This window comes from Rhinolophus sinicus, chromosome 17 (genome assembly GCF_057876585.1).
Source record: "Rhinolophus sinicus isolate RSI-liver-muscle chromosome 17, RSI-T2T, whole genome shotgun sequence".
NCBI classification, from domain to species: Eukaryota; Metazoa; Chordata; class Mammalia; order Chiroptera; family Rhinolophidae; genus Rhinolophus; species Rhinolophus sinicus.
Window position 1 is genome coordinate 165,283,501 of NC_142517.1, and position 26,932 is coordinate 165,310,432.

Sequence of the window (26,932 nt, forward strand, 5' to 3'; positions counted from 1 at the left end):
ATAGATGTTAATCCCTATGCAGATGAGAAAACTGAGGCTGAAGCATTGTGGTGAGTTGTCCCTTAGGTAGGTAGGAGAACCTGGTGGAACATCTTTTAGGTGGTAGAGATTTCATGACTAGGAATTTGCACTGTTTGGCTTCTAGTTTTAAAGCTCTTTTAAACAGAAGTTTTCTTTTTTGAATTTAAGATTTTTTTCTCCTGCTGTACCTCATTTTTCCTCATCTTAAGACCAACAGTGCTTTCTTTTTTTATTTCTAGAAGCTAAACAGAAAGATTTTGCTTTCTCAGGATAACACACTATTTATTATTTTAATGACAATTTGATGGTTTCCTGGAGAACTGGACACAAAAGATGTTGAGTTGAGCTTGAAATGGTATTTAAGGTTTCCAAAAGGCAGATGCTATGGTGTATCACTGCAGCCTGATAAATGGGAGTGCGTTTTAGAATGACAGGCTGAATACTTTCATGAAAGAAGGTTTCCCATTTCAGTTGGCCAATTAAATCACTGTTGATGACTTTGGATCATTAATGAACATTTGTGGAAAATGACCATTTGAGTTCAATTATTACAATAATACATTTGAAAAACACTAACCACAAATAATCCTGTTCGTAAATTAAAAGATTTATCCATTTCACCACAGATAAGTCAGCATATTGCTTTGCTTTGTAATGCCAAAGCAAGTTGACATTTTAAAATTCTTTTACAGATTAACTACATATCCTTTCTTATAAAAGTTCTACTTAGAAAAGGTTATGTTTTTCATTAAGTACCTTTTAAAATATAATTTATGCTGTTAGCCATTATATTACTTCGTTATTCTCAGAAAAAATTAGCAACACCTAGAACAAAGGAGGAGAACATTATACAGTGTATAAAAGCAGAAGGTTAAGTTTTAAGATGGATTAGGTGTTTGATTTATTTAGTGCCTAAAAGAATCTCTAATTCTGGGAAAACAGTAGGAAGAAAGTAACCATTATTTGAAAACATGCAAATTTACTTAAAATTAATACAAAAAGAAAATGCAAATGTAAAGCTTCATAACCAGAATTTTTTCCTAAACCCAAAGTTCAGATTTTCTTAAAATTTTTTAAGCTTTTGCTCTCCTTAAAATTTTTTTATGGATATGTATCCCACTTTTGTTATAGTATACCCAACAAATTCACCTAGATATGATGTTTTTCTTGAGTTAACTTTATTTTCTCTGAAACTTGGGCTGTTTTGGTAGTTGAGACAGGAGGTGGGTTCTTTTGAAATGCATGTTTTTCTCATTTTGTTATTTGTAAAATGGGCCATCATCTCAGTCCAAGCTTTCTTCATCTCCATTTCATAGTTTATAGAAAAAGGAGACGCTGTGGAGCACAGGCTTCCCGTGGGAATACATTGGGCTTAATGAGCTTGATAGTCTGGTGGGCTCAATAAATCAAATAAAGCAAAACATTTCTCATTTTTGAATAAAAGCATTTATCACACAGTGTTTGTTCATTCGTGGTCACAAGATTGATTGGTTCCCAGCATCAGAGTGTATATTGAAGCATTTTTGATTTTGTTTTTCCAGTGGGCAAGTTACGGAAGCAGTGGCTAAAGGAAAGTATCTCTGATGTCGGCTTCGGGATGCTGAAGTCTGTCAAGGAATATGTGGACCCCAATAACATCTTTGGAAACAGAAACCTTTTATAAATACATTACTATTGTTACGAAAAATGTTACTTTTTTTTAAGTCTTCAGCTATGGTTATACCAGTAATCACATATATCATGGACTGTATTTTGGCTTTATTGTTTGTTTCATTCTACAGTTTTTTTTGTTACTACATTTACCGATTGACAGATGGTATTCCTAAATCTCTCTCATTGTAGGTGCATCACTTTACAGCCAACTGGTTGTCATTTCAAATTTTAGTCAGGCAGCGCAGGCTGCCAGTTGTTTCAGAGGAGGATGCTGCCAGCTGTTTTGTATTGATGCTTCCTCTTGGGAACAAAGGCAGATTTGGGTGTCATCTATTGCTTATGTAGTCTCTTTTTTAAAGAACGTTTCTGGGAAGCAGTTATCTAGGGAAGGATTCCACTGGGGAGTGATACACCTGCGTGGCTTTTTAAGAGCGTATTGTTGTGTGAATAGGCATTGAGGGAGGGTACTCATGAAACAATGGAGGCAACCTGTTATTTAGGATGCTTTCAGTTCTGTAATGTAGTTGGCCTACTTTTTCTTTTAACATTAGTATACAGTTATAAAACCTTAAATCATCAATATACAAATTATTCTGTTAGGAGACATGTTTTTGTTCTCCATGTTTCTGTTTCTACTGAAGTATGAGTTGTATTTGTATCACTGAGATAACCTATTGTTATATCGTATTTCATTCATAATATGTTTTATAAGAAAAGCTGACTTATCACTCATTATACATGAAGAACAGGTTTACCATGAAATGAAAGCCTTTATTCAAGCATAGAATCTTAATGTTTCTGATTTCACATTCTTGTTGCTGAGATGAAGAAGCTGCAACAGGAGAGAAGAAGGAAGACTCCTTACACTTAATAATATCTTCAGTTTAAAGAATCGTTTGGCTAAAGTAACACAGTTATCATTCAGCTATTGAATTTGAAAGCCTCAATAATAAAAAATCTTTTTTAAAAATTAACCCAAACAATATAAATTTTCATATGAAAGTTTCAATTAGTTTTTAACAATGGTTTAATGCCTTTCTTTGAATTACTGGTTTAACCTAAATTTTTTTAAAAAACTGATGTTTTACTGCACACAGCATTACTCAAGTTAGAAATGTCATATTTCTTAATAGGGAGAACATTAATCACATTTAGCAAACATTTTTACATTTAAACCTAGATATTAAAATAAGTGAAATGATTACTTTGAATCACTGTCTGTCAAGGTTCATGATTCACATTTTGAGATGGATTCTTTTCTTAATGCAATACCTAACTTTTGATAATTTTTTAAAATTAATATTTGATCAGATAATGTAAGTCAAAATGCAGATGATCCTGTAAAAGGATACACTGTCTGTCTATGTAGCAACAGCTCCAAAGTCTTTTGGGGGCAGTTTGATATGTTTTATATCTGAAGTAGCCTTAACCAAAAAAGTGAAAATTTAAAATTGACGAAATGCTATTTTTAAGACTTCAAAATGATAAATAATTTCTAATAAATAAAATTGGCCTCAAACTAATACATTTAAATCTACAGGTAAATCAAAATTAAATATTGATTTAACAATAAAACTAAATATTGATTTATTAGAAGCTGCCTCTTCATTGGTGATTTATTTTTAATTATAAAATTTTCAGCAGATCTTTGCTTACATCCCTTGGTATTTGAAATAGTTGGATCTTGATGAGAAAATTACCCTTGCCTCTAGAATTATAAAAATCTCAGCTTTATAAAATGCATCTCTTCATGAAGGTAATTTCTCTAATTGGTGATCAAAATGTAACATTTAACATGGTACTAATATCTCACTGGAGTGTATACATGTTTCAGGGTAATTTTTTTTAAATAAAACTTAAATATTCATAAGCAGATCCATTCCATTCCTTTGCATGTGATTGTTATAACAGTCTTTCCCAGGGAGTTCAGATTTCAACCTCAGAAATCTGTATTTGATATTAGGAAACTGTAAATGTAACACCTGAAAATTGTTGTGTTCACTATTCTACATGAACCTTGTGGACATTAGTGATTTATGTCTTTGTTTTTCTTCTCTCATGTATTTGGGACTCCTCAACCTTGATTTTATAGTAATGACTACATTTCGTAGTTGGAATCATTTCTACAGGGATTCTTTGAAACCCATGAACACTCATCAGTGCTATTTCAGTCTGATTTAGTAAATCAGAAAGCCTTTCCCCTGCTGTTACACGCCTGCTTCTGAGAGGTACCTCAGCATATTCTTGGTGTCTGTGAAGAGCTGAGTTCTTGAATATGCACAGAAGTACTTAAGCCTTGCTTCATATTTCTGAAATAATCTGAAAATGGCCTCATAAAGTTAAAGCCTGGAGAACATTGTTTATGTGAGGCTTCTTAACTCATTTTGAATCATTTATTTAACATTTCAAAAGATTGTAGCCTGTTTGGTTTTCTGTATTAACACTGACTTATCTTTCTTAAATTAGTCATATTTCTAATATTTGATGACATCACATTTGGGTTGTGGTTTTAGTGGGAATAGGAAGTTAATGCTATGAGAAATGGCATTGAATATTAAAAACTCAATATGAACAGGCTTTATGGACCCTTAGAGTAACTGTTGCCTTAATGTTTGGTGCAATTTACAGTACATAAGTGAATTTTGTCTTATGCTGAGTAACTTGAGCTTTTTTTAGGTTAGTAAGAATTGTAAAAGCCACATGTTTATTGTGCCCAGCATTTTACCTCAAAGAAAGAGGATAAAATTCTTTCCTCTTCTGAGGAGATGAGAGTTCTCTTCCTAAATGCTTACATGTTATAGTACTGTTACTTAAACATTATTCGTGAAGCTGGAAGCCTCCTGGTGTGACAAAAGTGCAGTAAAGGATGAGCTTCCATCAGTGTGTAGTACTATACCAGATACAGATGGTTGCAAGGAAACCTGTTTTTCAGAATATTCTCTTAATAACTGCTAAATTCTAGCTGCATTTCTAAACATGTCTTTCTGCATGTTGGCTCCAGAGATTTTTCTTTGTTATAGTCTTTTATAACTACAGCTGCTTAACCTTAGCTGATCAGAGGAGCCCTGTAGTCCCAAATTAAAGTGTGTAACCTCCGCTGTTCAAATGGGGCTAGGTTTGTTGAACATCTATTCTACATAATGTAGAACACAAACGGTTATTTATAATAATTTGGATTGATTCACAAACTGCATATGCCGGTGCTTGAGGTAGCCAAAGTGAAATGCTGTGGAAAGCATATCTACATTTTAAAAAACACCAGGACAGGAGTTAAGGACAGCTTTAATAACTTTTTGTTTACCACTTATTAGCAACTTTGATTTTAGTTAGGGCTTAGCCTATGGTGGGAGAAAAGCCGAAGATAACAAGTGCCATTGCAGGATTGAAAATCCAGAATTGCCTTTGGCTTTATGTTATGGAAGCTTGGCTTTGCTCAAGGTTTCCTGTTCCTAAATGAGCCACATGTCAATATATTCATTTAATTCTTATTAATATTTCAGTTTCCTAAAAGAGAAACAACATACATTTTGATGCTAAAATCTATAAAGTATAAAAGTTCTTTTTTTAAAACTACTGAAATGTAGTTCGTCTACTATGAAGGATGTAAATTACTCAGATTTCTGCTCCTTTAAGCCAAACAGTGTTTGTCTTTAGTGTAAAATTTAACTGTAAAAACTACTTGTAATATCAACAGATTATAGAAACTTGTTAATAAAATGGACCTGGGTCTAAGAGGGTTTTTTTTCCTTCAAAGGGAGTATGGAGCTGTTGGTTCTTCTTCTTTGCATGTGGGTTTTTCAATTTTAGTTTTTCATCATATTTTCACTGTTTTGAAAACAAAATTAACTTTTATAATTTTATTAATGAAGCATATTGAACTACAACCTAAATATAACTAAATCCCTTTGGATTTATAGCTGAGTATATTAACTAGGTTTTATCACTGATTATTTAAATCAATGTTATGTTCCTAGGAGGTGTTTAGTCTCCTGTAAACCTGAAGCATTCCCATTTGAACCTTGGAAGATCCTCAAAGAGTGAGCACTCTTGTGCTCTGCTAACCACAATTCCTTAACAAACGTGAGTAAGGACCACTGATATATAGAACAGTCATGCCAAAGAACCATCACAGAATTAAGTACCTTTAGTTCTGTGACTGTGGAAAGATTTCTTTTTTGGTTCTCAAAGGAGATTATTATTATATTTTTTTCCACAAGGAAGAAAAATAATACATTAAGTATCATTAAGAACATTTTTTAGAGACTCTGAACTTCCAAATCTAAGAGAGAGAGAAGGAAAAAAAAGGTTTTAGTGTGAATTTCTAAGCAGCATATACTCGTATACATGTTTTTAAGGCATCTTATTGTTGGCAGTGTTTTTCATGAACAACATGAGCGTCCTATGAAAATGTTCTCTAACCCTTAAAGTAATCTTGTTCACATGTCCAAAACGACATGAAATGCTTGTACTGGTATACAGTTTCTATAAATAATTATCTTTTTAGCTACTTAAAGAATATCCCCAAAAGATCACAGTGCCTTGTTGGAATTTTTCTTTTTTTTTTTCATGAAATAGCCATTATTTAAAGTGAGTGGGAGAGGATAAGTCTTTGCAGACGGATTATTCGGCAGTTCAAGACTATTCCTCCTCAAGAACATATCAGGAATTAAATTGTTGTATGTAGAAACACTGAAAATCCTTTTCCGCAGTGTTGGTTTGGATCACCTATTCTAGCATATTTAACCTGTACCCCGCATACATCTATTCAGCCAATGGGCTTTATGTGTACTTTCATTCTTACATTTTCGTTCCTTCTGTCCCAACTTAGTAGCCTGAGGTGTGGCTTGGTGGATGTGGCATATTCAGCCCCTGAGATACGTACCACATGCTTTCGGATGTTTGCTCACACAGCTCTCCGAGGAACAGAGCTTGTGAGGGGTTTCTATTCCTTATGTTGTATGTTAGTCCTTTTTTGTGTGATGGTGCCTTCAGAATAATGAATATTTCTGTTCCTGGACAATGATAAATCTTATGAGAAGTATGTGTAGGTTATATTCCTTAATTTTTGTCCTTTTTTGCTAAGCCTGTGAAATTCTTTGGCTCTGATACAACTTGACTTGAATAATATCTTATCCTGAGTCTTCCTCCAAGGCAGTACATATTCCTGTCAGTACTGTAGTAATCTTTTGGGAACTACATGTGGGTAAGCACTTGTATGTAAGCCATTATTCTGCTGTAACTAACGCATACAAACAATTCTCTTTACACTCATAGTCTAAAAAGTGGGTATGTAGTGGGAAGGAAAATTCCTGCGAGATTCCAGCATAGCTTTGTCAATTCAGACTGAGCCATACTGTTTTCCACAAGGGCTCAACACATAGTCTCTATATTGTGCTTTCAGTGTATGTTTGGATTCTCCTTTAATTGCTTTTCCTAGACTGTACTGTTCTATAAGTAACTACCCATGTGTGATTTTTAAGATGTGCTGGGAAAAAAATAAAACAATACCAAAACCACTCATTGTTATAGGAATCATTGCTTATTTCATGTTGATTACCTTTAACCTCTGTTGACATCCTGCTGTGCTCAGAGAATGAATGGGGTACAGGTTGTACCCACCGGCAGCCTCTCTAGTAGAGAGGGACTAGTGTGCAGACGCTGAGGTGGCCTTGCCTGTGGCTCCCACACCGGAAGGAAGCTTATAGCTATCTGGGCTCTGGAGTGACTGAGAATCAGACGCATTGAACCCAGTTTTATTTGATAACATTTCAATAATCACTTGCTGCACTAAGATTTTAACTCGCTATTTAAAGAAAGCAATTTTCTACGTGGCTTGTATAAGCTCACATTGAATGAACCTTAGAAATCGTCTCATTTTTTCCCAAACATAAAATTGCTCTCTAACCTTCCCCATCCCCCAGGCCATAAACAAATAACCGGTCTTCCTGAACATGTGTTGTGACCAAATGGGAATTCATTGCCCTTCCAAGAAGCCTTTTGCAACTTCTGAAATTTTCAGGTTATATTAAGAGGTTTTTGCTTATTAGACTGAAATCGGTCTCCCTCTTCTATCCATTAATGTAACTTCAGTCTTCTGTAGTCATAAAGAATTGTCTAGTTGCTCTACTGAAGGGCAGCTCTTCAGGTGTTTAAAGACAGTTCATGTTTCCCCAGATCTGTCAACTTTTGCTCCTGTCAGTTATAGATCCTTCACCATCCTAATCTCTCAACATATGTGCCCATTTGATAAAATGGAGGTGTCTAGGCCTGAATGTTCCAGAGTAATACCAATGATTTCCTTATTCTAGTCACTAATAAATGCACTTTTGGTAGACATTGTGCTGTCACTTCACACTGAACTTGAATTGAACAAAGTTTGTCTTTTCTCTATGTGCCATTTTGTCCACATCTCCCTGGAGGCTGATTTTTTAAAACCTCATTACTTATATTTTCTCCTCACTAATATTTGTATCTTAGTGGATTTAGTTCTCGGTTTTCAAAATTCTCAGAATCTTGACTCTTACCCAGAGTATTTTTTGTCCCATCCAGGTCTGGGTCATCCTCAGAACAAAGACATGTACTATTGGCTTGGATTCTCGTCCAAGTAATGGCAGGTGTCTGCAGCACAACAAGGGCCTACTGTGTAACGTCCCTGAAAGAGTAGTCAGGCTTCAGGCAGCGACACTTCCATGGGACACGCTATTGTCCACCTGACGTTTTGTCCACAAATAGGCTTTTCTCCAGTGAATCAACATTTATGCCAGACAAATATAAAACATGCAAGTATGTTTACTGAATTTAACATTGTCAGCTGCCAAACAAATCCCTTAGTAAAGCTTGCTGCTCCGATTTCCTGGGCTACTCTATCAGAAAAACAAATGGGGTTTTATGCCGTCATGTTTACTGTTGCCTGTGTTTGCCCTCAGGCATTTCTCTTCAATATACTTATAAATGCATTTTCTGCTACATTTTCTGATGTGATACGTTGATTTGGCCTAGTATTGGCTGATGAACAACCTCTGAAATCCATTGCATAGTTCTGTCACATCCTTTGTAGCTCATTGTACCCACACTAGAGTTGGGAAGATAACTCGCTTAAAAGTGACATATTTGTCACTGTAAAGCTGTAAAATAACGTAGGAGACTGTGAAGTTTTAAAGTCTAAGAACACAGTTGAAAGTTCTATTCTGGAAATTTTGTATGCTCCATTTTTTTCCTACCAATTACAAGTCACTTTCCCTTTTGGGGCCTAATTTCTTCTGTAAGATGAAACTCTCCGAGGTCCCTTCTCACTCGGGTCTCAGTAATTCTGATTGAGTCTGTGTATTTTTGCTGAACACTCCTCGAGAACTGATTATTGCATTAATAATTTACTTTTAAATTCACCCCTTATTAGCCAGACACTGCTGGGCACTTAACCCTAGACAAGAAGTGATGATTGTTTTTGTAACAACCCTGTGAGGTGAGTGTATCATCCCCTTTTTACTGCTGAAATATTAGGTTGGTGCAAAAGTAACTGCGGTTTAAAAGGTTAAAAATAATTGCAAAAACGGCAATTACTTTTGCAGCAACCTAATAACTGAGGTTTAGCGAGGTCGAGTGACACCCAGTGTTGGTAGCTGGGTAAGTGGCATTGCTGAGATACGGAGCCACGTCTGACTAAATCCAGTGCCTCTGCTGTCTGCTGCACTGCTCTATGCTGCTTGTGTTGGGGAGTCAGTCTGATGTTTACAGAATTTCTTTTTAAAGTGGATTATTGGTCACTGCCCTCTGCAGAAGGGCACAAGTTAAGGAAACAGTCTCCCAACTATGTAATGGAAGCCGCAGTCTTCATGACTACTTACCACAGAAATACCAGGAAGCCTTTTGTCTCAGACGTTGTCTTTCTCTGTAAGTGTTTAATCCATTGATGCCTTTGTAGGTTTAATATGAAACTCATAAAAGGAAGTGCTGTATTTGATGGGCTTAATAAATTTGCATTTGTATAACTTTAATAATGTATTCCTTTGAGCTGCACTTAAAAATGTAAGAATAACCTGTTACTATAAGTTACACATCTTCCTATAGAGAGGCTGGAAATTGGAAGAACTGTTTAAAGAAATACAGAGCCAACCTAGATTCTTTGGAAAGTCATACTTCCTTAAAACTGCTAACTTACGAATAAAGATGGCTGCTGAAGGATTTGAGCTACATTAGGGTACTCAAGAAGTTGCATGTATCTTACAGCTAAAATGGAAGTATAGGTTTAGAATCTGATGGTTACAGTCGTGGTAATTATGTGGTTGGACAACCAAGAATCCAGAGTTACTGGCTCATCACAAAACGTGCTGTTAGACTAATACTAAGGGTATAGCTCAATAGTGAATACAGAAAAACCCAAACGTCACTTTAGTTCCAGTGGTAGGTCAATAAGGGTTAAGAGGCAGTTAGTGAATGGTAGATGGTGAGCTACAAGTCACACTATTGCTAGGAAGCTAATCAGTGTGGCAGAGAATCCCTTCAGGAAAGCATGAACTCCCAGATAGTGCCAGACTACCAGTAGTCATTAATGAAGACAGACTAAGGAACCTAAGAAAAATTTGTATTAGAAAACGCTGATGTTCACTTGAAATGCAAGTTTTCTTTGGTGATGTTATCCCTTTAAAATCAGATATTTTAGATAGCCACGCCCTGCTTACCTGGACAGACTTCCGGTACTGCTAATCCTCCATACGCCAGTGAAATGAGCCCAAGCAAAGGTAATAGGGCAGAGGAGTTAGAAAGTTCCTCCCTTCAACCTTCCCCTCCAACCCATTACCCGTTCTTATCTCACTTTTCCTAGTAAGCTTATTCATGTGGGCATCTACCCGATAGCCCTCTACGAACAAAGCAGTTGTTCTAACCTCTGGCCAAACCTGTCACTGACGATTCTCTACGAATTCCATCTGAGGTGCTCCTCTGAGCTCTGAGAGGCCACACCTATATGTTCCTATATCCCCCACCGTGGGAGGGAGGGTCATCTATGATTACAGTCGTCTCATTGCCCAGTGACGCACCTCCATCCCCACACAGTTTCCCAGTTACTGGTTGTCTGCTTCTCCTGAATGGGTCAGGGTTAGCTGCTGTACACCTGACCTTCACAAATGGCATTAGTGTGAACATCCATGCCACAGCTGAGGCCAAATTCAAAAGGGCTGTCATGTGGAATATGAAGCCTTTCTCATGTCACTGATCAAAGGAGTCTGCGAATGTGAAATACTGAGTATATTTGATCTGTTTAAAATATGCAGTTATTATGAAGAAATATTAAAGGAATAAAAGCTTTAGAAATACAGGGAAATCTCTTTTGGTGAAGAAAAGTGCTTTTAGCATCGAGTACATAAAGTCCCAGGAGCATAGAACAAAGCTTTTCATTAGAACTTTAGGAATGAAAGCTTTCATTCAAACAACAAAATATGGAGACATTGTAAAATCATTTGCCTGTTAGCATCAGTAAGCTGAGTACTTAAAGGTGAGTTGAAAAGAAGCACATCCTAAAAATAAAGGACAAAAAGTGCCTGGGGAGTTAGAAATGTCCTCACCCTTCTCTGTCTCCTCCAGTGCTCTGATGGCATGGTTCATGAGTCTTTGCTGTCACTAGGTAGCAATCTATCAATCCTGGTGGGTGCCTCTCTAGAGAGCCGAAGTAAGGAAGGGGACAAATACCATGACTGACCTTTATTCCTTTACTCAGTGGTAGGAGCAGTCAGGATTTCCTGATGCATTACTCACCAGGAAATCCCAACTGCCCAGCGGCAAGGGGTTAAAAACTGTTCTGAAAGCTTTTTATGTTCTGAAAAGCTGAATTACACATAGATGCAAACCACAAACACAGAGCACCTGGGTAAATAAAGTGTGACTGAATAAAGGCTGGGTTATTTGCAAAAGGGAATCTGGAAAACATTTGCTTTTGGGTGGTTAACATTACTTACACTTTATGCTTTTTCTTTCTTAAGAAAAAATAGAGGAAATGTCCAAAAAAAAAAAAAGAATTTTAACATCCCTGTTGAAAATAAGATTTCAGTTCATTTACTTTCCAACTGTTAAGAGGCTATGAAGATTGAGAGGTGCACAGAGCTACTACACAAAGCAGCAGCAATACTTTTAGTACAAAACTTGTTGAATACGTCCCAGAAATAGAATTGTGTAATGGGATGCACTGAAAAGGTCATTAAACATTGATTGTCCTCCAAATATGGGTCAAACATCAATAGGAAATCATTGAGGTTAAATTTAAGGTTTTAACCTTAAGGTTAAAATGCTTAAATTGAAGACCATTGGACTTCATAATAAGCCAAAATTTTTGATAGACCTAATAGAATTTGAGCACCCAGGAGGTCATGTTACAGAGGATTCATGCTGAACACATACTCATCTGGGTACCTATGTGGCTAAGTGATTTCTCCTTTAAGGAAAAAAATAATAATAATCTTATTATGGCAGGGGTTCACTATCATTAGAAAACTATTAGATTGAGCCATAGGAAGGTGCTACTTCTGTAGGTCAAAAACTCTCAAAATGAGCAATTTCATATAATTCAGCCTGATACGTGTTTTTTTTTTCTAAGCCAGGTCAAGTTGGGGTTGACAGATTTATGGAGAGAAAAAGGGAAATAGTAAAGTTCTTGTATGGTACAGAAAGTAAAATACCTAAGCAGAATGAGTGGGTTTCTCATTGGGAGGGTTGTGGGTATGAAACTAGCATTATGAATCTACCTATGATAAGGTTTCGAAATTGATTTTTTCATTTGTGATGGAGGCAGGAGAAAAGTTTGGTGGGGTCATGGGAATAGTGTAGACTTTTCCTTACCTGAGAGGCTACAACATGCAAACAACTCCAGCATTAACATATCCTAAGTTGCAAACACAAAGGTAGAATTAAGAACTGAGCTCTGTGGGTACCTTTACTATTATTCACTGTTAGTGATAAATGAGAGCAGAGTTAGGAAAAACTAACAGTATTTCTATCTTGTTCATATATTCAAGTTATTAACAAATGGAACAAAAGAAAATCATGTAAAATTGTTTCTTTGACAATTGTTTATTGTCTATACAACATAGCACCATTATTCTGTTAAGGGCACAAGATTTCCCACTGAATCATGCACATAAAAACAAACAAACAAACAAAAAACCCATAACCTAAGTAATTTTGGTTACACAAAGCCAAAACATCCTAAACTCTGTAAAATGTATGCGTTACAAATTAATATAATTATGAGCGTAAATTGTGAGAATAGAACATTCAGGCCCTAAAATTATCATTAAAAGCCCAGAAATCCTATACATTAATCACTGAGTTCTAGGTTTGATGGTGCTAAGCTGCTGGGTTATATAATCCTTGGGCAGAGGACTCTCAAAATACAACAAAGCACAAACGATAAAAAAAGGAGGGAACATAGGCATTACAAATTCTAGTAGATTCAGTGTCCCCATTCACTGTTGAATTTTTCAAACATCTTCCTAGGGGTCAAAATTCTTATATTTCACTTAGTGAATATTTTAAAAACAAAAGATAAATCAAAATATTATAATTTTGAAGTGTACAAATTTCAACATACAGCAAAGTAAAGGTGCCAATTGCTAATACAGATAAAACAGTACAAAATACATATATAAAGCCATTATAAAAGCCAACATAACACATGACTACATATTCCATCCTACAATCTCATAAATCAAAGCTTTTAACTGTCTGGATTCATAGGTGACTGTATTCTTTCCAATATGCATTCTTTCTTCTTCCAAAGGTTGTTCAATAATGGCAGGTACATTCCTGCCATGAAGTTCACAGTGTTCTAGAAACTGGATACATTCTTGAATAACACTGTCACGAAGCATGATTGTGTGTTTTGACATGTTTTCTAACAAGGACAGGAAGCATCTTTTGGCATAATACCAGGTATCAGTTCCCAGTTTTTTATTATAAGGTTCTAAGCTTTTGATAACTCGAGAAATCCCAAAGTCATGATTTCCTTTGGCACAGTAAAGTGTCCCAATCACCAAATTCACAATGCAGAGATGGTAGATTTTCTTATCTGGGTCATTATAGGAGAGCTGCTCTTCCTCCTTCTCAATTTTCCTCATCAACTCCTCGGCTTCTTCATTTTGACTCGTCATAATATATGAAACACAGAGGTTGGCCAGTACAATAGCACTGACATTCAGGATGTTGTCATAATGCTTCTTGACTATGGGCTCATAAAAACCGATGGCTTCTTTGTATTTGTTTTCTTGCATGAATAGAACATGAGCCACATTCAGCTTCCACACATCATGGTCATTGCAGAATTCCACAGATTTGCGGAAGATCTTTTCTACCATTGGGTAATTTTCAAGGTTCCAGTAGATTTTCGCTTGGGCCATCAACACAGGAATATATTTCTCCAGGATGTCGTCGTATTCATTCACTGCCTTTTTGACAGCGTCATCATCTCTACAGTGTCTTGCTTCCTGCGTTTGTATAGTGAGTTTCCTGAGCTGCTCTGTCAGCATCCCTGCTAGTCCATCAAGCTTAATGAACGCCTCCTCAGGAGCTGTTGGACAAGTGATCATGGCATCCAAGAAGTCATAGAGATAGGGTGTGAGGAACTTATAAGTCAAGTGAGCATTCTCTGCCAGGACATCTGCTGCCAGGTCAAAATACTCATACTTACAGTAGAGCAACAACAGGTTGCCAAAGGTCTCTGGGGGGAAGGGGTTCTGTTGGAGCAAAAACTGTAGCTTTTCAAACCCTTCTGTAGGCCTGGCATCCATGTTCATTAGCGCCTGGTTGTGCAGGGTCACAGGGTCTAACTCCTCCTCTGCCCTAGGTGGCATGTCAGTGAGGGCTTCCTGGGCCGCCTCATAGTTTCTCAGTTGGTATTCTATGGCTGCCTTGAGGTTGAAGGCTTCCACCAGAGCAGTCTGGTGAAGGACTAAAGTGTTGCCAACACTGCGAACATCAATGCCTTCGGTGGTCATGCCCACACCTAGCTCTGGGTGCTGGCGGATGCCACGCTCAACAATGTCGGCGATATGCTTCAGCGCTGGGGCATAGCGCCGGTTGCTGTAATAGGCTAAAGCCAGGTTGTAGGAAAGGTCAGGCCGGTAGCCCGAGGCCTGCAGGGCTGCAAAGAACTTGGAACACGCGGCTTCATACTGTCCCTCCTTGTAGAGCAAACATCCCAGGTTGACCTGGCCATCGGGCTCATTCTCGCCCCCACTGTCTTCTCCCCCTTCCCCACTCAGGAGCTGCTCCACCAGGCTCCTGGCCCCAGGCAGGTCGCCCTCGCTGTACTTGATAGCAGCTTGTAGATGGAGGACCCGGCTGTGGTAGGTGGGGTTGTCCAAGAGGAGGAAGGCCACCCGGGTGGCCTCTGGATAAAGGCAGGCCTTGTAGAGGGCCTGGGCCTGGTACAGGCGGTACTGCTCCAGGTCCGGGTGCAGCTGGCTCAGCTGCTCATAGCACTCGGCCGCCAGAGCGAACTCCTGCAGGCGGTAGTAGCAGTAGCCCAGCAGCGACAGGCCGGCGCGGCTCCTCGGGCTCCGCTGGAGCTCTCCGCTCAGCAGCTGCACCGCTTCGGCGTAGCGGTTATCCCGGATCAGCCGGTACACGACGGCGGTGAACTCCCCGTCGGGGATCTGAGTGCCGCCCAGCCCCGCCATAACCGCCACGGAGGTTATGCGTCCTGGTTACCAAGGCAATAAGCCAACCGGAAACGGAAGACTAAAGACTGTTTGGGTTGTTTTGTTTTTTGCATGCTCCCAAATTTACTTTGCAGCGGACCAACCAGAGTAGGTTGGAAAGAAGTCACTGATGTGAAGGTCTCTGTATCTGGTCAGGTCCCCGAAAAGTCCAAGAGTGTGAGTGGTGTTAGCCTGCAAGGGAAATGGCAACGCCTCCGGCTATTTCAGAGGCGGAAACTCTACTTCCCGGCATGCACCTGTGCAATCGCGCCGCCGCTGCGTCCGCGTCCGCGCTGCATGGCGGGAGGCGTAGTCTCTGCGGGACCGACCCTCCCCAGTCGGGGTAAGAGGCTTCACTGGTCCCTTTTTCCTATCCTTGGTCAGCATTGCTGGCTGTCTGTTTCTGCTCGGTCTCTGACGTGGTAGAGGAAGGTTTGCGTTCTGCATTTTTGAACCTTCTACACTGTGCAGCTTTCAAATGGTGTGGTTCCATGTTATTTTAGTGAAAGGAACGGGGATGGAAAAGGCGGAACGTCAACATGGTTTTTTTTCCGGAATTAGAGTAGGTTCTGTTTTCCGGCCAATCTGTGGGCACCCTTTTTAAGAATAGAATAGTGCAGCAACCAGGTGTTCTTATTTCGTCGTTTCCAGAGATGAACAGAAAGAAAGAGTGCAATGGATATTGTCTAGTACTGGGAGAAGATTGACTTTAGTTCCAAGTGTCTCCTGCTCCAAGTTGTCCATAACAAAGAATATTACTGAGCACATTCTAGAGTTTAAACTTGGCCCTACAACCTGCCTTGACCCTCCAAATTTCACTGCAAGTGGAAACATTAAAAAAATCTATGACCTCGTCTTTTCCAAGGATGAAAACAACCAAAAAATTCCACGACCAGAAATGTTCCTTTTTCTATGCACTGTTACTCTTCTAACGCTCTAGATCTACTTAATCAGCCAGTCTGTGGGGTGTGTGCGTGTGTGTGTGTGTGTGTGTGTGTGTGTGTGTGTGTGTGACAGAGAGGAAGATACCCAGTCTTTATTGTTGGGCTTTAATAATGTTTGTGGGTATTATTGAAATGACGAAAATTGGATTTTCTGTAAGTTAAAATTTTTTAAATTGCCTACACTTTAATATTTTCCCCTTAGATTCTTAGTTTGAAGATCTCTGGAGATTTGCTGGACTGTACAGAAACCATTCTGGATTTTTTTTAGTTCATTTGTCATATATTTGGAATAGGTGCTCTTGATTCCATGTTACTACCTCAGGGCTATTTTTATATAAATTCTTTTTAATTTAATAAAGCCCATGATGGGGCAGTGAAAAACTGAGGACTTAATTATCTTAAAAAATTATATTGGATCGCTAATAAAAAACACACCCATACTGTAGACTTACCTGGAGACTGTAGAATTTGTGGGAGATGAATACAATTTTTCACTCAAGCATTAGAGAATTAGAAAGATCGCAAAAAACAAAGCTGGCTTATCCCAGTGAGATAGGGGTAAATGTGCAGTTATCAAGAATATAGAACTTGCTGTAATTTATGAATATCTATGATATGCAGTGCCTCTGCTGGTGGCCTGGGGTGTAGGGGTTGTCTTTCATAATCTGTCATGATTTTCAAAAGTTTTGCAACCACCCAAGATAAACATAGTTCATGTAAAACATGTCTTTGCTATATAATTAAAGACTTTAATACAAATCCCTTATCTGCCTTATTGATAGTATTGCTGCCAATAAATCTTACCTATATATAAATTTTGGAGCCAACGTCAACCATATTACATGGCACTCTATTAGACTATTCACATGTATTATCTCTAATCTTAATAATCACCCTATATTCTGCATATTACAGATGGAGAAAAGAATCAGCTGAGCCATCATATCCAAAAGGTAAGTTCATTAGTGACTGATGAATCACACTTTCTGGCTAGCACTGCCCAGTGAACAGGGAATAGGGGTCTTCTATTTTATACCTGCCTACTTGAGACTTACCTCTTGGAAAAAATAATTATGCAAAAGGGTCAATATTTTAACATTCTTACATAGTTAAAATCCTTATGTGTTGAGCTATTACCTTGGGTAAGTTGCTATTAAATCAAGGTAAGATGACAGAACATGAAAATGGGAAATTGCCTTGTATGTCTTTAGTCTGTCTCACTGTTTCTGAGAGTTGTATTTGCATCATGAAAACATTCACCTTCAAATGCCTTCCCGGAAATGTATGAAGAATAGGAGGACTGTCTGCTCTCCCCCAAATTTCTCTGATCCCTACAGGCATCTGTTGAGGTTCCCCTCTTTGTGTTGGCACCTATCTGTGAATGTGGCAGCTGAAGGGGGCAGGAGGGAGGCCGTTCTGTGTCTTCCTCCATATTTCATGTGCTGCTGCTCCTGAGGTCTGGCTTGGAAAAAGCAGGACATTCGGCTTAGACAGATGGAGGGCAGGGTCATTTTCAAAATGAAATGAGTGCACAAATCACACTGTGAAATTGGCATGACCATCATTGCTGCTGTGATAGACCGACTTTTATTTAGTCTCTGAAAGGCAGTCGGGGAATAGATTCGGGGTTTTGTTGGATGGAGTGGGGGATGAGGAGATGGTGAAAGAGGCCCTTTAATTAATGATAGAAATTCTGGAAAGCAATAAAAATAATAAACTGGATGGGATATTATAAAATGCCATAAAGAATCATTTTGTTTCCAACAGAATTTTGCAAAGCTGGAGCATATATCAAAAGTAAGTGTACCTTACCATTCCTAGCAATAAGAAAGCATTTGGTGGTTGAAATAAAATGATTTAGTGCCTTATTGAAAGGAATTAGGCTTTGGGAAAATGATGTTGGACTCAGGGCGGATTTTGCTGCATAAGAAGAGGCATTTTTACCATGTCGAATTCCATTTAGGCAAAGTGTACAGAAGCTCAAAGCATGATGTTTGGTTCTTAACATGCTTATGTTTCTGCCTGCCAAAATGTGAGGTGATGAAATCCCATGTATATTCTACTTGGCATTGTCTTTTCAGACTAAATGGAAATTACTGTTTCTTATTTCTCTTGTAAAAATAACCACTTCTTTTTGGCAAACTTGTTTATTTATGAGTATTTCAGCCACAGCTGTGGTTAAACATCTTCCTTGGTGAAGGGAGACATTCTGCAAAATCATTTTCCAAGTTGTTATTTCTGTCTTTTGTTCATTCTAGGCCATTTTCTGCAAGATGGCACAATTGAGAGTCTCAGTTTCCTTGCTTCCTCTTGAGTCCAGCTTGATTGTTTTTGTCCCTGTGCGTCCATTGATGATAGAACTACCAGTAACCCTCCTTCCAATAGCTGTCACCTCTTCCTCCCCACCCCACCCCCACAAACGGGAGAAAAGAATAAATAAGTGTCAAATTTGTAATATAGTTCACTGATAGGAGCATCTGTTCAATCTTTTAAGACTTTAGGAAAAGACTGTATCAACACTTGGGAATATTTATGCTCAGATGGTGAGAAATTTAAAACCTCATTGAGAGCTCAATTTTTTTTCCTCTGGTACTTCCAGCTCTATTAATATTTTATATAGGATTATATTTCCTTCTTGATGTATCTTGCTTTGATCAAATATTTCCTATTTCAAGGTTTATGGTGTTATTATCCAAACTAATTTATTAGGCAGAACACAGTAACATTATGGTTTATAAAAGGGGATTAGCAGAGAAGCCACAATTGTGGGTACTGCCATTGAAAAATTTATTCCCCATAATTGGAATGTGGTATCGCATGCACTGCTGGGGCTGTTCCCCAAATCTCTTCATCTGAGTATTTTTCACTGCATGCATTTCCAACAGGTAAGAGATGATTCGTAGTATCACTTCTTTCTTCCAAGAGTGGTACATTTCATAATCAGATTATCCTGGCTGTGCTTGTTTTCATTTTTGTAATCCAGCCATGAAAATAATAAATTGGATGGGAAAGGTCTTGGAAGTCCATGGTCAGAAAATGATATTCCTGAAAGAAAGATGTCATCAGTCTCTGAACACGCTTTCTGGCTTACAAAGCCTCCAAACTGTTTTTCTGTCAGACAGTGACCCATGAAGGCTTTGCTAACAAGCCATCCAATTGTCTGAAAAGTCCTGTACTAGGTTTTAAGGCTTTCTCCTAACTGTGGAGAGTTATGGACCACACTCCCAGGGCCTGTGCTGGTCGACCACGGAACTGACTCCGAAACCAAGCCTGTCCCTCAAGCCTCTGCGCCCACACTCCCCACACCCAGAGAAGCAAGTTCTGACAGTTCTGCCTCTGAAATAGTTCAACTCCATATATTCCTCTCTAAATTCTGCTGCTGCCACCATCTCTCTCCTGGATTTGCATCAATTTTCCTACATAGCTTCCCCTAATCTCTTCCTGAGACACTTCTGAAAATTTCAATGCACTTTATCTCCCTCCTTTGTTTTACTTTGGAGACCTCATTAAGCCTTTAAAGGTACTTCACCATTTCTCCCAGGAGATCATGAGGTCCTTGTGCAAAATAGAACTCACATTGACTTCTGTTCCTAAGAGTGTGTGTCGCAGGTGTGTAGGATGTTATTCACCCCAGTGACTCTTGCTGGAAAACAGTTTGGCTTTATGTACTCAAATTAAACATTACGTTAAAAAAGTACAGGTATGTTTGTAGAAAATTCATCCTGACAAGGTTGGGAGTAAGTTGGAAAGATTTTTTTGAATGTGTTTTGTTTGTTTGTGGGGCACTGACACAGGCTAAGGTTAGTGAATACTTACCTCACGCTCCCTGGCTGATATAGTCCAACACACAGCTGACCCATCTGCTTTTCTTTGGGCAAATCATCTAGAGACTAAATTAAGTTCTGAGAACATAAACCAGTAAACCAAAGCAATAAATTCAGCTTTAATAAAAATGAAACAGGTTCCCACATTTCACTTTAAGCCGTAACTTTATTAAGCACATTTACCTTGTATTTTATTAAGCACATTTGTAATAACCTTTTTTTTTTCTTTTTAATTGAAAAGTTTTTCCTATTGTTTCACTTTGCTTCTGTGGATGGCTTAGATCTTTTGTAAAACAAAATTTGGACATTTTAAGAGCATGATTGTTGTTCCCCGATAAAGCTAGGTCGTAGGAGAATGGGGAAAGGGCCCCCACTTGATTATGTGGTGACTAAGTGGGCCTCGTGACAATTGCCATCTTTGTGAGGTAGGGGTCCCCAGGCTTCATTTCATTCTGTTGACCCGTAGGTAGAGATTTGAGGGGGAAGCTATTCATTTGCCTCTGTAGTAATTCGTTTCTAAGTTTAAAGATTCCGTTTAAAGATAGGATAGCTATTTTTTTAGACAATCAGACACTGGTGTTAGGACCTCCGTAAGGTCTCAGCTAGTGTTGATATTGGAAGAGTATATTCAGAATATGTGTTTCATAGTCTGAAAAATGATGTAACTAATGCAAGTTTGTGAAGGGTCTTGAGCCTGATTCCAAATACAGTACCTCTAAAAAAATGTACAATACTATTTAATCCAGATGTTCACTGTACTGAAATCATATTCTTTTATGACATGTAAAATGTTTTTTACTGCTAACATATTTCAGCATCCCCCCACTCTAGGCTTGCCAGCTTTTGCAAATAAAACTACAGGACATCTAGTATAAGGAGAAGCATATTTGGGACATATATTAAAAGGTTTTTATCTGAAATTCAAATTTAACTGGGCATTCTGTATTTTATCTGGCAACCCTACCCCACCTCAATATTTCATACTCAGATAATTTCATTTTCCACTAAAATTTCAATTTCTCTTACACATTACTTCTTGTTGGATAATCCCGTCTTTAGGTCTTACAGCTATACAAATATGAAAGACACTCATTTTCCTTACTCTTTTCCAAAAACTGTTCCCACCAGGTACCGAGCAGGAGTAACATTGGGGATGTGATAATCATGTTAGAGAAGCAGTAAAAACATATCTCTTGTCCCAGATACAGTATGTACCTTTGTGTGAAAAAACTTCATTGGTGGCTATATACGCAATGTATTTTGATATATATTGAACTAGTTAATATGATCTTCGTTAATTAATAATGATCTTCATTATTTTTAAACCTATAACTTGTTTCATCAAATGCTTTTAATTCAGCTCCTTTTGCTATAAGACCAGTTTCCATGGCAGAGTAAACAACTTTGATACTGAAAAGACTAGCTATTCGTAACGAGTCCATCTGCCGTATCCTACACTGGGACTGTCTCACTCCTTTTCTCTTCTTTGAGCCACAGATTCCTCAGTCTGCTGCTGAGCCATCCTTCCCATAACCTCTTCTCATCTTTTCTAGCTTATTTCCTTTCCCAGGCCCCCTTTTCCTCTAGCACTGTTCCTGGAAATTCAGAAATTCTTCTCACTTTATACATCTTGTTTCATCCAGCCCATGTCCTAAGGACCATCTTGCTATAGCCCACGTGGTTTATCAGAATGTTTTACTAAACAAAAGTCAGGTCTCTACCAGACGAATTCTGCCACCAGCTCCTAATGTTTCCCTCTCCTCTGCTGTTACTACAGGGGAGAGAGATGGGGATCAAAAATGCCAGTTGAAGCAGGAGGATGAAGAATGGAGGGACCCTCCATGGTCCTTTGGATTCATTTTGAGCTACTGTGGATAGAGGGGTGAAAATCAGAAGCTGATGGAGCTGCCCAAGAGAGATTTCACTGGGCCTAGATAGAGATTCCTGAGCCAGGTGACAGCACAGATCTGAGGGGACAGGAGGAGGCCTTCTTTGACCTTCCCCAGCTTCCTTCTGGTATCCGAAGCACAGGAAAATTTGCTGGCATTTGGGACAGATAATGTCTTTCTTCCGATGGGCAGTCTGCTCCTCAGGCTGGGTTACAGACAGGTGGAGGGAGAACCACTACTGAAGAAGGATGGGCTACTGCTGTGAGCGGGCTGGTTCTCAGACCCCTATAAGGCCCCCAGGAACAGCTAGGGGACACTATGACAAGTGACAAAAGAGGGGTCCAAGGAGAAATCACACCTGGTTATTGGGCCTATGGGGGAGACATTATTAGCTAGACTTAAAGGATTTCTCAACAGGCAGCCTCACTTTGAGGAGTAACATCTGTGACGTAAAGAGAAGTGTATTGTTGTTACTAGTTAATGGGATACAAAGACCATGACGTCCTGCCAAGGAAATGACTGCATTGCATAATAGAGTATGATAGATTTTCTCCCTCTGTTTCTAACAGATAGGTTAGTAATGTTGGTGGCTTACAAATGAGAACACTTGGAAGAGTGTGAGGATTGGACGAGCCCACGGAGACACTGACCATGGACCATGTTAGTTATTGTAAGTTCATAGAACCTAGGACTACAAACTGGGGGGCCCACAGAGAAGTGGCTTTAAAAACTCACCTACCAAAGAAGAAAAAGAAGCAAACAAAGAAAACTCCCACCAGTACGGAAAAAGAAAAATGGCAACCTAGACATGTCTCTGAGGGTTGTAGAAACGGAGTCCGTCTTCTCTCTCCCGGGAGCCACTTTCATTACAGCTCATCAGGGAGACTCGAACCTTAGAACCTTAGGGAGGTGTGTGGAAGAAAAGCTGCCAGCTTTGGGTGGCCGCACGAGAAGCAAATCCATTTGGTGGATGGACATTTTTAAAACCTGCCACATATGTTAGCTATTTTTATGGCAATTAAATTGTTGGGGGATCTGTGAGGTGAATGCACAATAAAACCTTTCACAATAAACCATGTGGAAAATCATCTAATCCAACCCCCGGAGGTCAAAAGCCACAGTAACATGTTGCTTTATTCCATGAAGAAGAATTAAGACTCTTTAGAGCTTGCTATTCCCTTTCTTCTTTATAGACCAGTGCTCCAGATTAGACCGGTGGAAGGTAAATTGTGTTAAATGGCAGTGGTGGGCTGGGGAGGTCTCCCTTGCCAAGTTAAACCTAGGAAGTGCTTTGCCAGTAACTTTCAAAGCAGGATCATTTCTCTGCCACCCTCGGGAAGTAGACATTCTTCCTAAGGGATATACAGAAAGGTGGGGGGGGCGAAATAGGACTAGGAGTTGCGGCGTATCAGGATTTCACAGTGAAAGCACTGCAGTTAGGTGGTGTAAAAGATAATTATGATTGTTTATTGAGCTACATGCATAGCAACACACAGCTTTCAGAGCATTGGGTCAATCCCTTTCATTTTCTCCTGAGGCAATACGATGGTCTAATTGAAAATAAAACAAGATTTCTAGGACACATTCTTACTGGTTTGCATTCTGAGTATTTAAGCCTAAGTCAGTTATGTGAGCGTCTAGAAAGTCATAGTTAAAAGAAAGTCCTGGGGCAAAAAAAAAAAAAAAAGGGAAGTTTCTCAGTAATTTCAAATAACTAAGTTTATCTCCATTTGAAGTTCATTTTTGAAAACTCCTATCATTCAAGTTTATTTTTTTCCCTAAAATAGGCTCCTAATGAAGTCTGCGTACTAGGCAGTCCTCTTTTGTTCTACCCAGTTGTTTTAAAACTGGAGATTCAGAGCACATCTGGATAGTATGAAGTGCCTGGTTAGAACTGTTTAAAAAGAAAGGATAGGGTTGATCATAGCACAGAACACCATCAGATGTCCAGTTACATCTCAGATAACTGCAAAACAATCTCACTCTCGTTCTTTCTGTGTGATAGTCTCAGGTCTGCCCGAGGAACTGGCCACTTCACTGACCTCGGGAGCAAACCCAGGCCAATTCTGGATGGATAAATGAACGTGGACAGCATTCCGTCGGCCTGATTCTAAAAACCCTCACAATGTGATTCAATTCGTTGAAAGATGGTTTCTGATCAACAGATGATGTACAGATAAAACAACTGATCGATGTATCGTATTTTCATTTCTTGCTGTCAAGTGTGATTCCAGGGACTTGAACTGTACCATTCTTAGAACAAATCTCTAGGATCTCGGTTGTAGCCTGTTTGCTGGCTGGATCTTAGGGAGTATTTGGCATAAAACTTCCATTTTACAGATGACAAAACTGATGTTGAGAGAGGTGTGTGTAGGGGTGACTTTTCCATTCAGTAAACTAGGGCAAGAACCAAAGTCACCTGAATTCAAACTCCAGGTTTTCCCTGGGGTTTGTGATTCGGGGCCAGTCATTTACCTACTCTGGACCTCTTGCTTCTGTAAAATCGCAGGATGGGTGATTTAATATGGTTTCCCTCTTGGTCCCAGCGTTCCTATGTTCTTCCCACTGTACTGTATCTTTGATTTCATTCACTCATTCATTCATTCATTCATTCCATAGTAAGGAGTGGTTGTGTGGAAGCAGCTGCCTATTAAGGATCATATTTCTCAGCCTGCTCCCCATGCCCTCTCACCCCTTGGGTCCAGTTCTTACCAATGGGATATGATTGGAAGAGGAGCATGTCATTTCCAGGCAGAAGTGATTACATGTGTCATTTTCATCCTTTTTTTCCCATCTGCCGGCTGGAATCGGACTCTCAAGCCCTAGGATATGCCAGAACCGTAAGATAGAAGGAACCTGAGTCCCTGAAACACGCTGTAGAACAACTGCACTAGACTGTTACATGTATGCAAAATAAACTTCTATGTCTTAGCTTTTGTTGTTGCAGAAACAGTTAACATTACCCCGACTGATGTATTCAGGCAACAGGCATTTAAATGCTTACCGTGTGCATGGTATTAGATTGAGTAGTAGGGGTCCATCAGTGAATAGCACACAGTTCCTGCGCCCCTATAGTTCAGCCTGATAGGAGACGTAGGTATGCCAACAATTGCAGTACAGTGTGCTAAGTACCAGATAAACATGGGATGCTATGAGAGAACATAGCCTTGGGCAGTTCAGGAAATACTCCCAGCAGAGGTAGCATTGAAATCAAGATCTGAAGTGAAGACTAGTAAATGGTAGGTTGGCGTTATGAACTGAATGTTTGTATTCCCCCCAAATTCCTAAGTTGAAGCTCTTCCCCTCAATGTGGTAGTACTTGGAGATGAGGCATTTGGGTGGTAACTAGAGTGGGATGAGATCATGAAGGTGGGGCCCTCATGATGGGATTAGTGTCCTTATAAAATGAGGAAGAAAAGAGAAATCCTCTCTCTTTGTGAGGACACAGTGAGAAGGCAGCCACCTGCAAGTCAAGCAGAGTCCTCATCAGTACCTAACCATGCTGGCCCCCTGAGAAATCGATTTCTGTTACATACGCCACCCAGTCTGTGGTATGTTATGACAGTTCTTGCAGACAGAGACAGATGAGTATTTATGTCCAAGTTACCACCCTTTGCAAAGAGCCAGAAATCAGAGAGAACATGACCTACTCAAGGAGCTTGGTGTCTGCCAGTGAGGATAGAGTTCAACTGAGGTTGGCTCTGCAGGGAGAGCTTCTTGTGACACTAAGACCTTTGGATATGGTTCCTGGAAAGATGGCTGCTGTCAGGCACATGCATTTCTGTGGCACTTGAGGATGATGGGATGAGAAGAGAGGGACCTGGGGCCATGGTCTAAAGGTTAGCAGGCAGAGAGAAGTAAGGGCTTGGCTCAGAAATGGTACTAGTGGTATCCATAGCTTCTTGAATGAAGAGGATATCCAAGTGCTATCAGCTTGCAGAGCAGTTGGATTTGATAGTTTAGCAGCAAAGAGAAAAATAAGCAGCTCCAAAACATGCAGTTCCCTTACCGAACACATGAAGCAGACGTGGGCTTCAACTCCTAAATTCATGGAAATGGACTACTGTGTGTCCTTTAAGGTTGGTGAAAGCAAATGCTTCTGGGGCCCAGCGAGGCTTTGGGTCTAACTAATGAATTCTCACTCCAGAGCGAGAAGTTATCATTTGCATCGTGATTTCTGACTTGGCAAATAACCAGAGGGGATAAATCATAAATCTCCCAACCCATTTTTCAATGAGCATCATCTGGTGGACTTTTTATTGTCTTTATTCTAGGCTTCTCCTCACCCTCAAATCTTTACAAAAGAAGGAAGAAAAACAACAGAGCCTCCCTTCTCTCAAAACTAGTCTAAGCCTTTCATAATTCAAGATCACAGAGCTGCTGTAAAAACCCAGCCTCACTGCTGTGCTTATTCCCTGTGTGCTTGGCAGAGCAAGCAATTCCATTTACCAGCATTCCAGCAAGCATGTGGTGATAAATAAAGCTGCCACCCTCCGCGTGCCCACCGTGTTTAAAATGACACATTGGACAAGTGGGTCTCTATTGCCTCCACTTTTTTCATAAAAAGGCTAAAAATGGTCTGCAAATGCAGTAAATCTTAATTTCTAATATAAACTCCAAACACAGAAAAAAAAATCATAGGCCAGTTTAGACTGGAGTGAATTTGATGATCAGATGGTGAGGGTTTGAATAATAAAGAGATAAAGCCATCTGAAAATTCCGGTAGCCACCTGCACGTGTGGGGTTTCTCCTTTTCTCTCCTTGAAGCAGGCTTACCTTCTCCCCGTGCAACTATATTGGAAACTGTAAACACAAATGCAGGCAGAGCAAAGTCAACATGAAAATGCTAACTTTCTAACTGCAGAGCCCCAGGATTTAAAAATGTCCTCTTGTTATGATTGTTCATGCTAATAACT

General features: G+C 39.3%; 3 protein-coding genes across 10 annotated transcripts in view; 2 read left to right on the top strand and 1 right to left on the bottom strand.

The window, feature by feature from the left end:
- The window catches only part of AGPS (alkylglycerone phosphate synthase), a 122,639-nt gene extending 115,449 nt beyond the window's left edge, over positions 1 to 7,190 (top strand). The window contains exon 20 of the mRNA XM_019739330.3: positions 1,563 to 7,190. Within this exon, the coding sequence (XP_019594889.2) occupies positions 1,563 to 1,684 (122 nt within the window). The 3' untranslated portion in view covers positions 1,685 to 7,190. The remainder of the gene's footprint in view (positions 1 to 1,562) is intronic.
- A 5,529-nt stretch (positions 7,191 to 12,719) lies between these two features.
- On the bottom strand, positions 12,720 to 15,594 carry IFT70B (intraflagellar transport 70B). Its single transcript, XM_074338496.2, has one exon. The coding sequence runs from the start codon at positions 15,336 to 15,338 to the stop codon at positions 13,341 to 13,343; it is 1,998 nt and encodes a 665-aa protein (XP_074194597.2). The 5' UTR covers positions 15,339 to 15,594; the 3' UTR covers positions 12,720 to 13,340.
- The window catches only part of LOC148754877 (uncharacterized), a 28,439-nt gene continuing 17,034 nt past the window's right edge, over positions 15,528 to 26,932 (top strand). Inside the window, exons 1-5 of one of the 8 annotated variants that reach the window (XR_016019760.1) lie at positions 15,528 to 15,702; positions 17,219 to 17,256; positions 18,071 to 18,100; positions 21,905 to 22,686; positions 24,022 to 24,947. Coding sequence is in view for 4 of the 8 variants with exons in the window: in XM_088794255.1 (XP_088650381.1) it covers positions 15,563 to 15,702; positions 17,219 to 17,256; positions 18,071 to 18,100; positions 21,905 to 22,005 (309 nt within the window). In the remaining 4 variants the exon portion in view is untranslated. The other 7 variants (XR_016019761.1, XM_088794255.1, XM_088794258.1 and 4 more) reach the window with 7 other exon arrangements.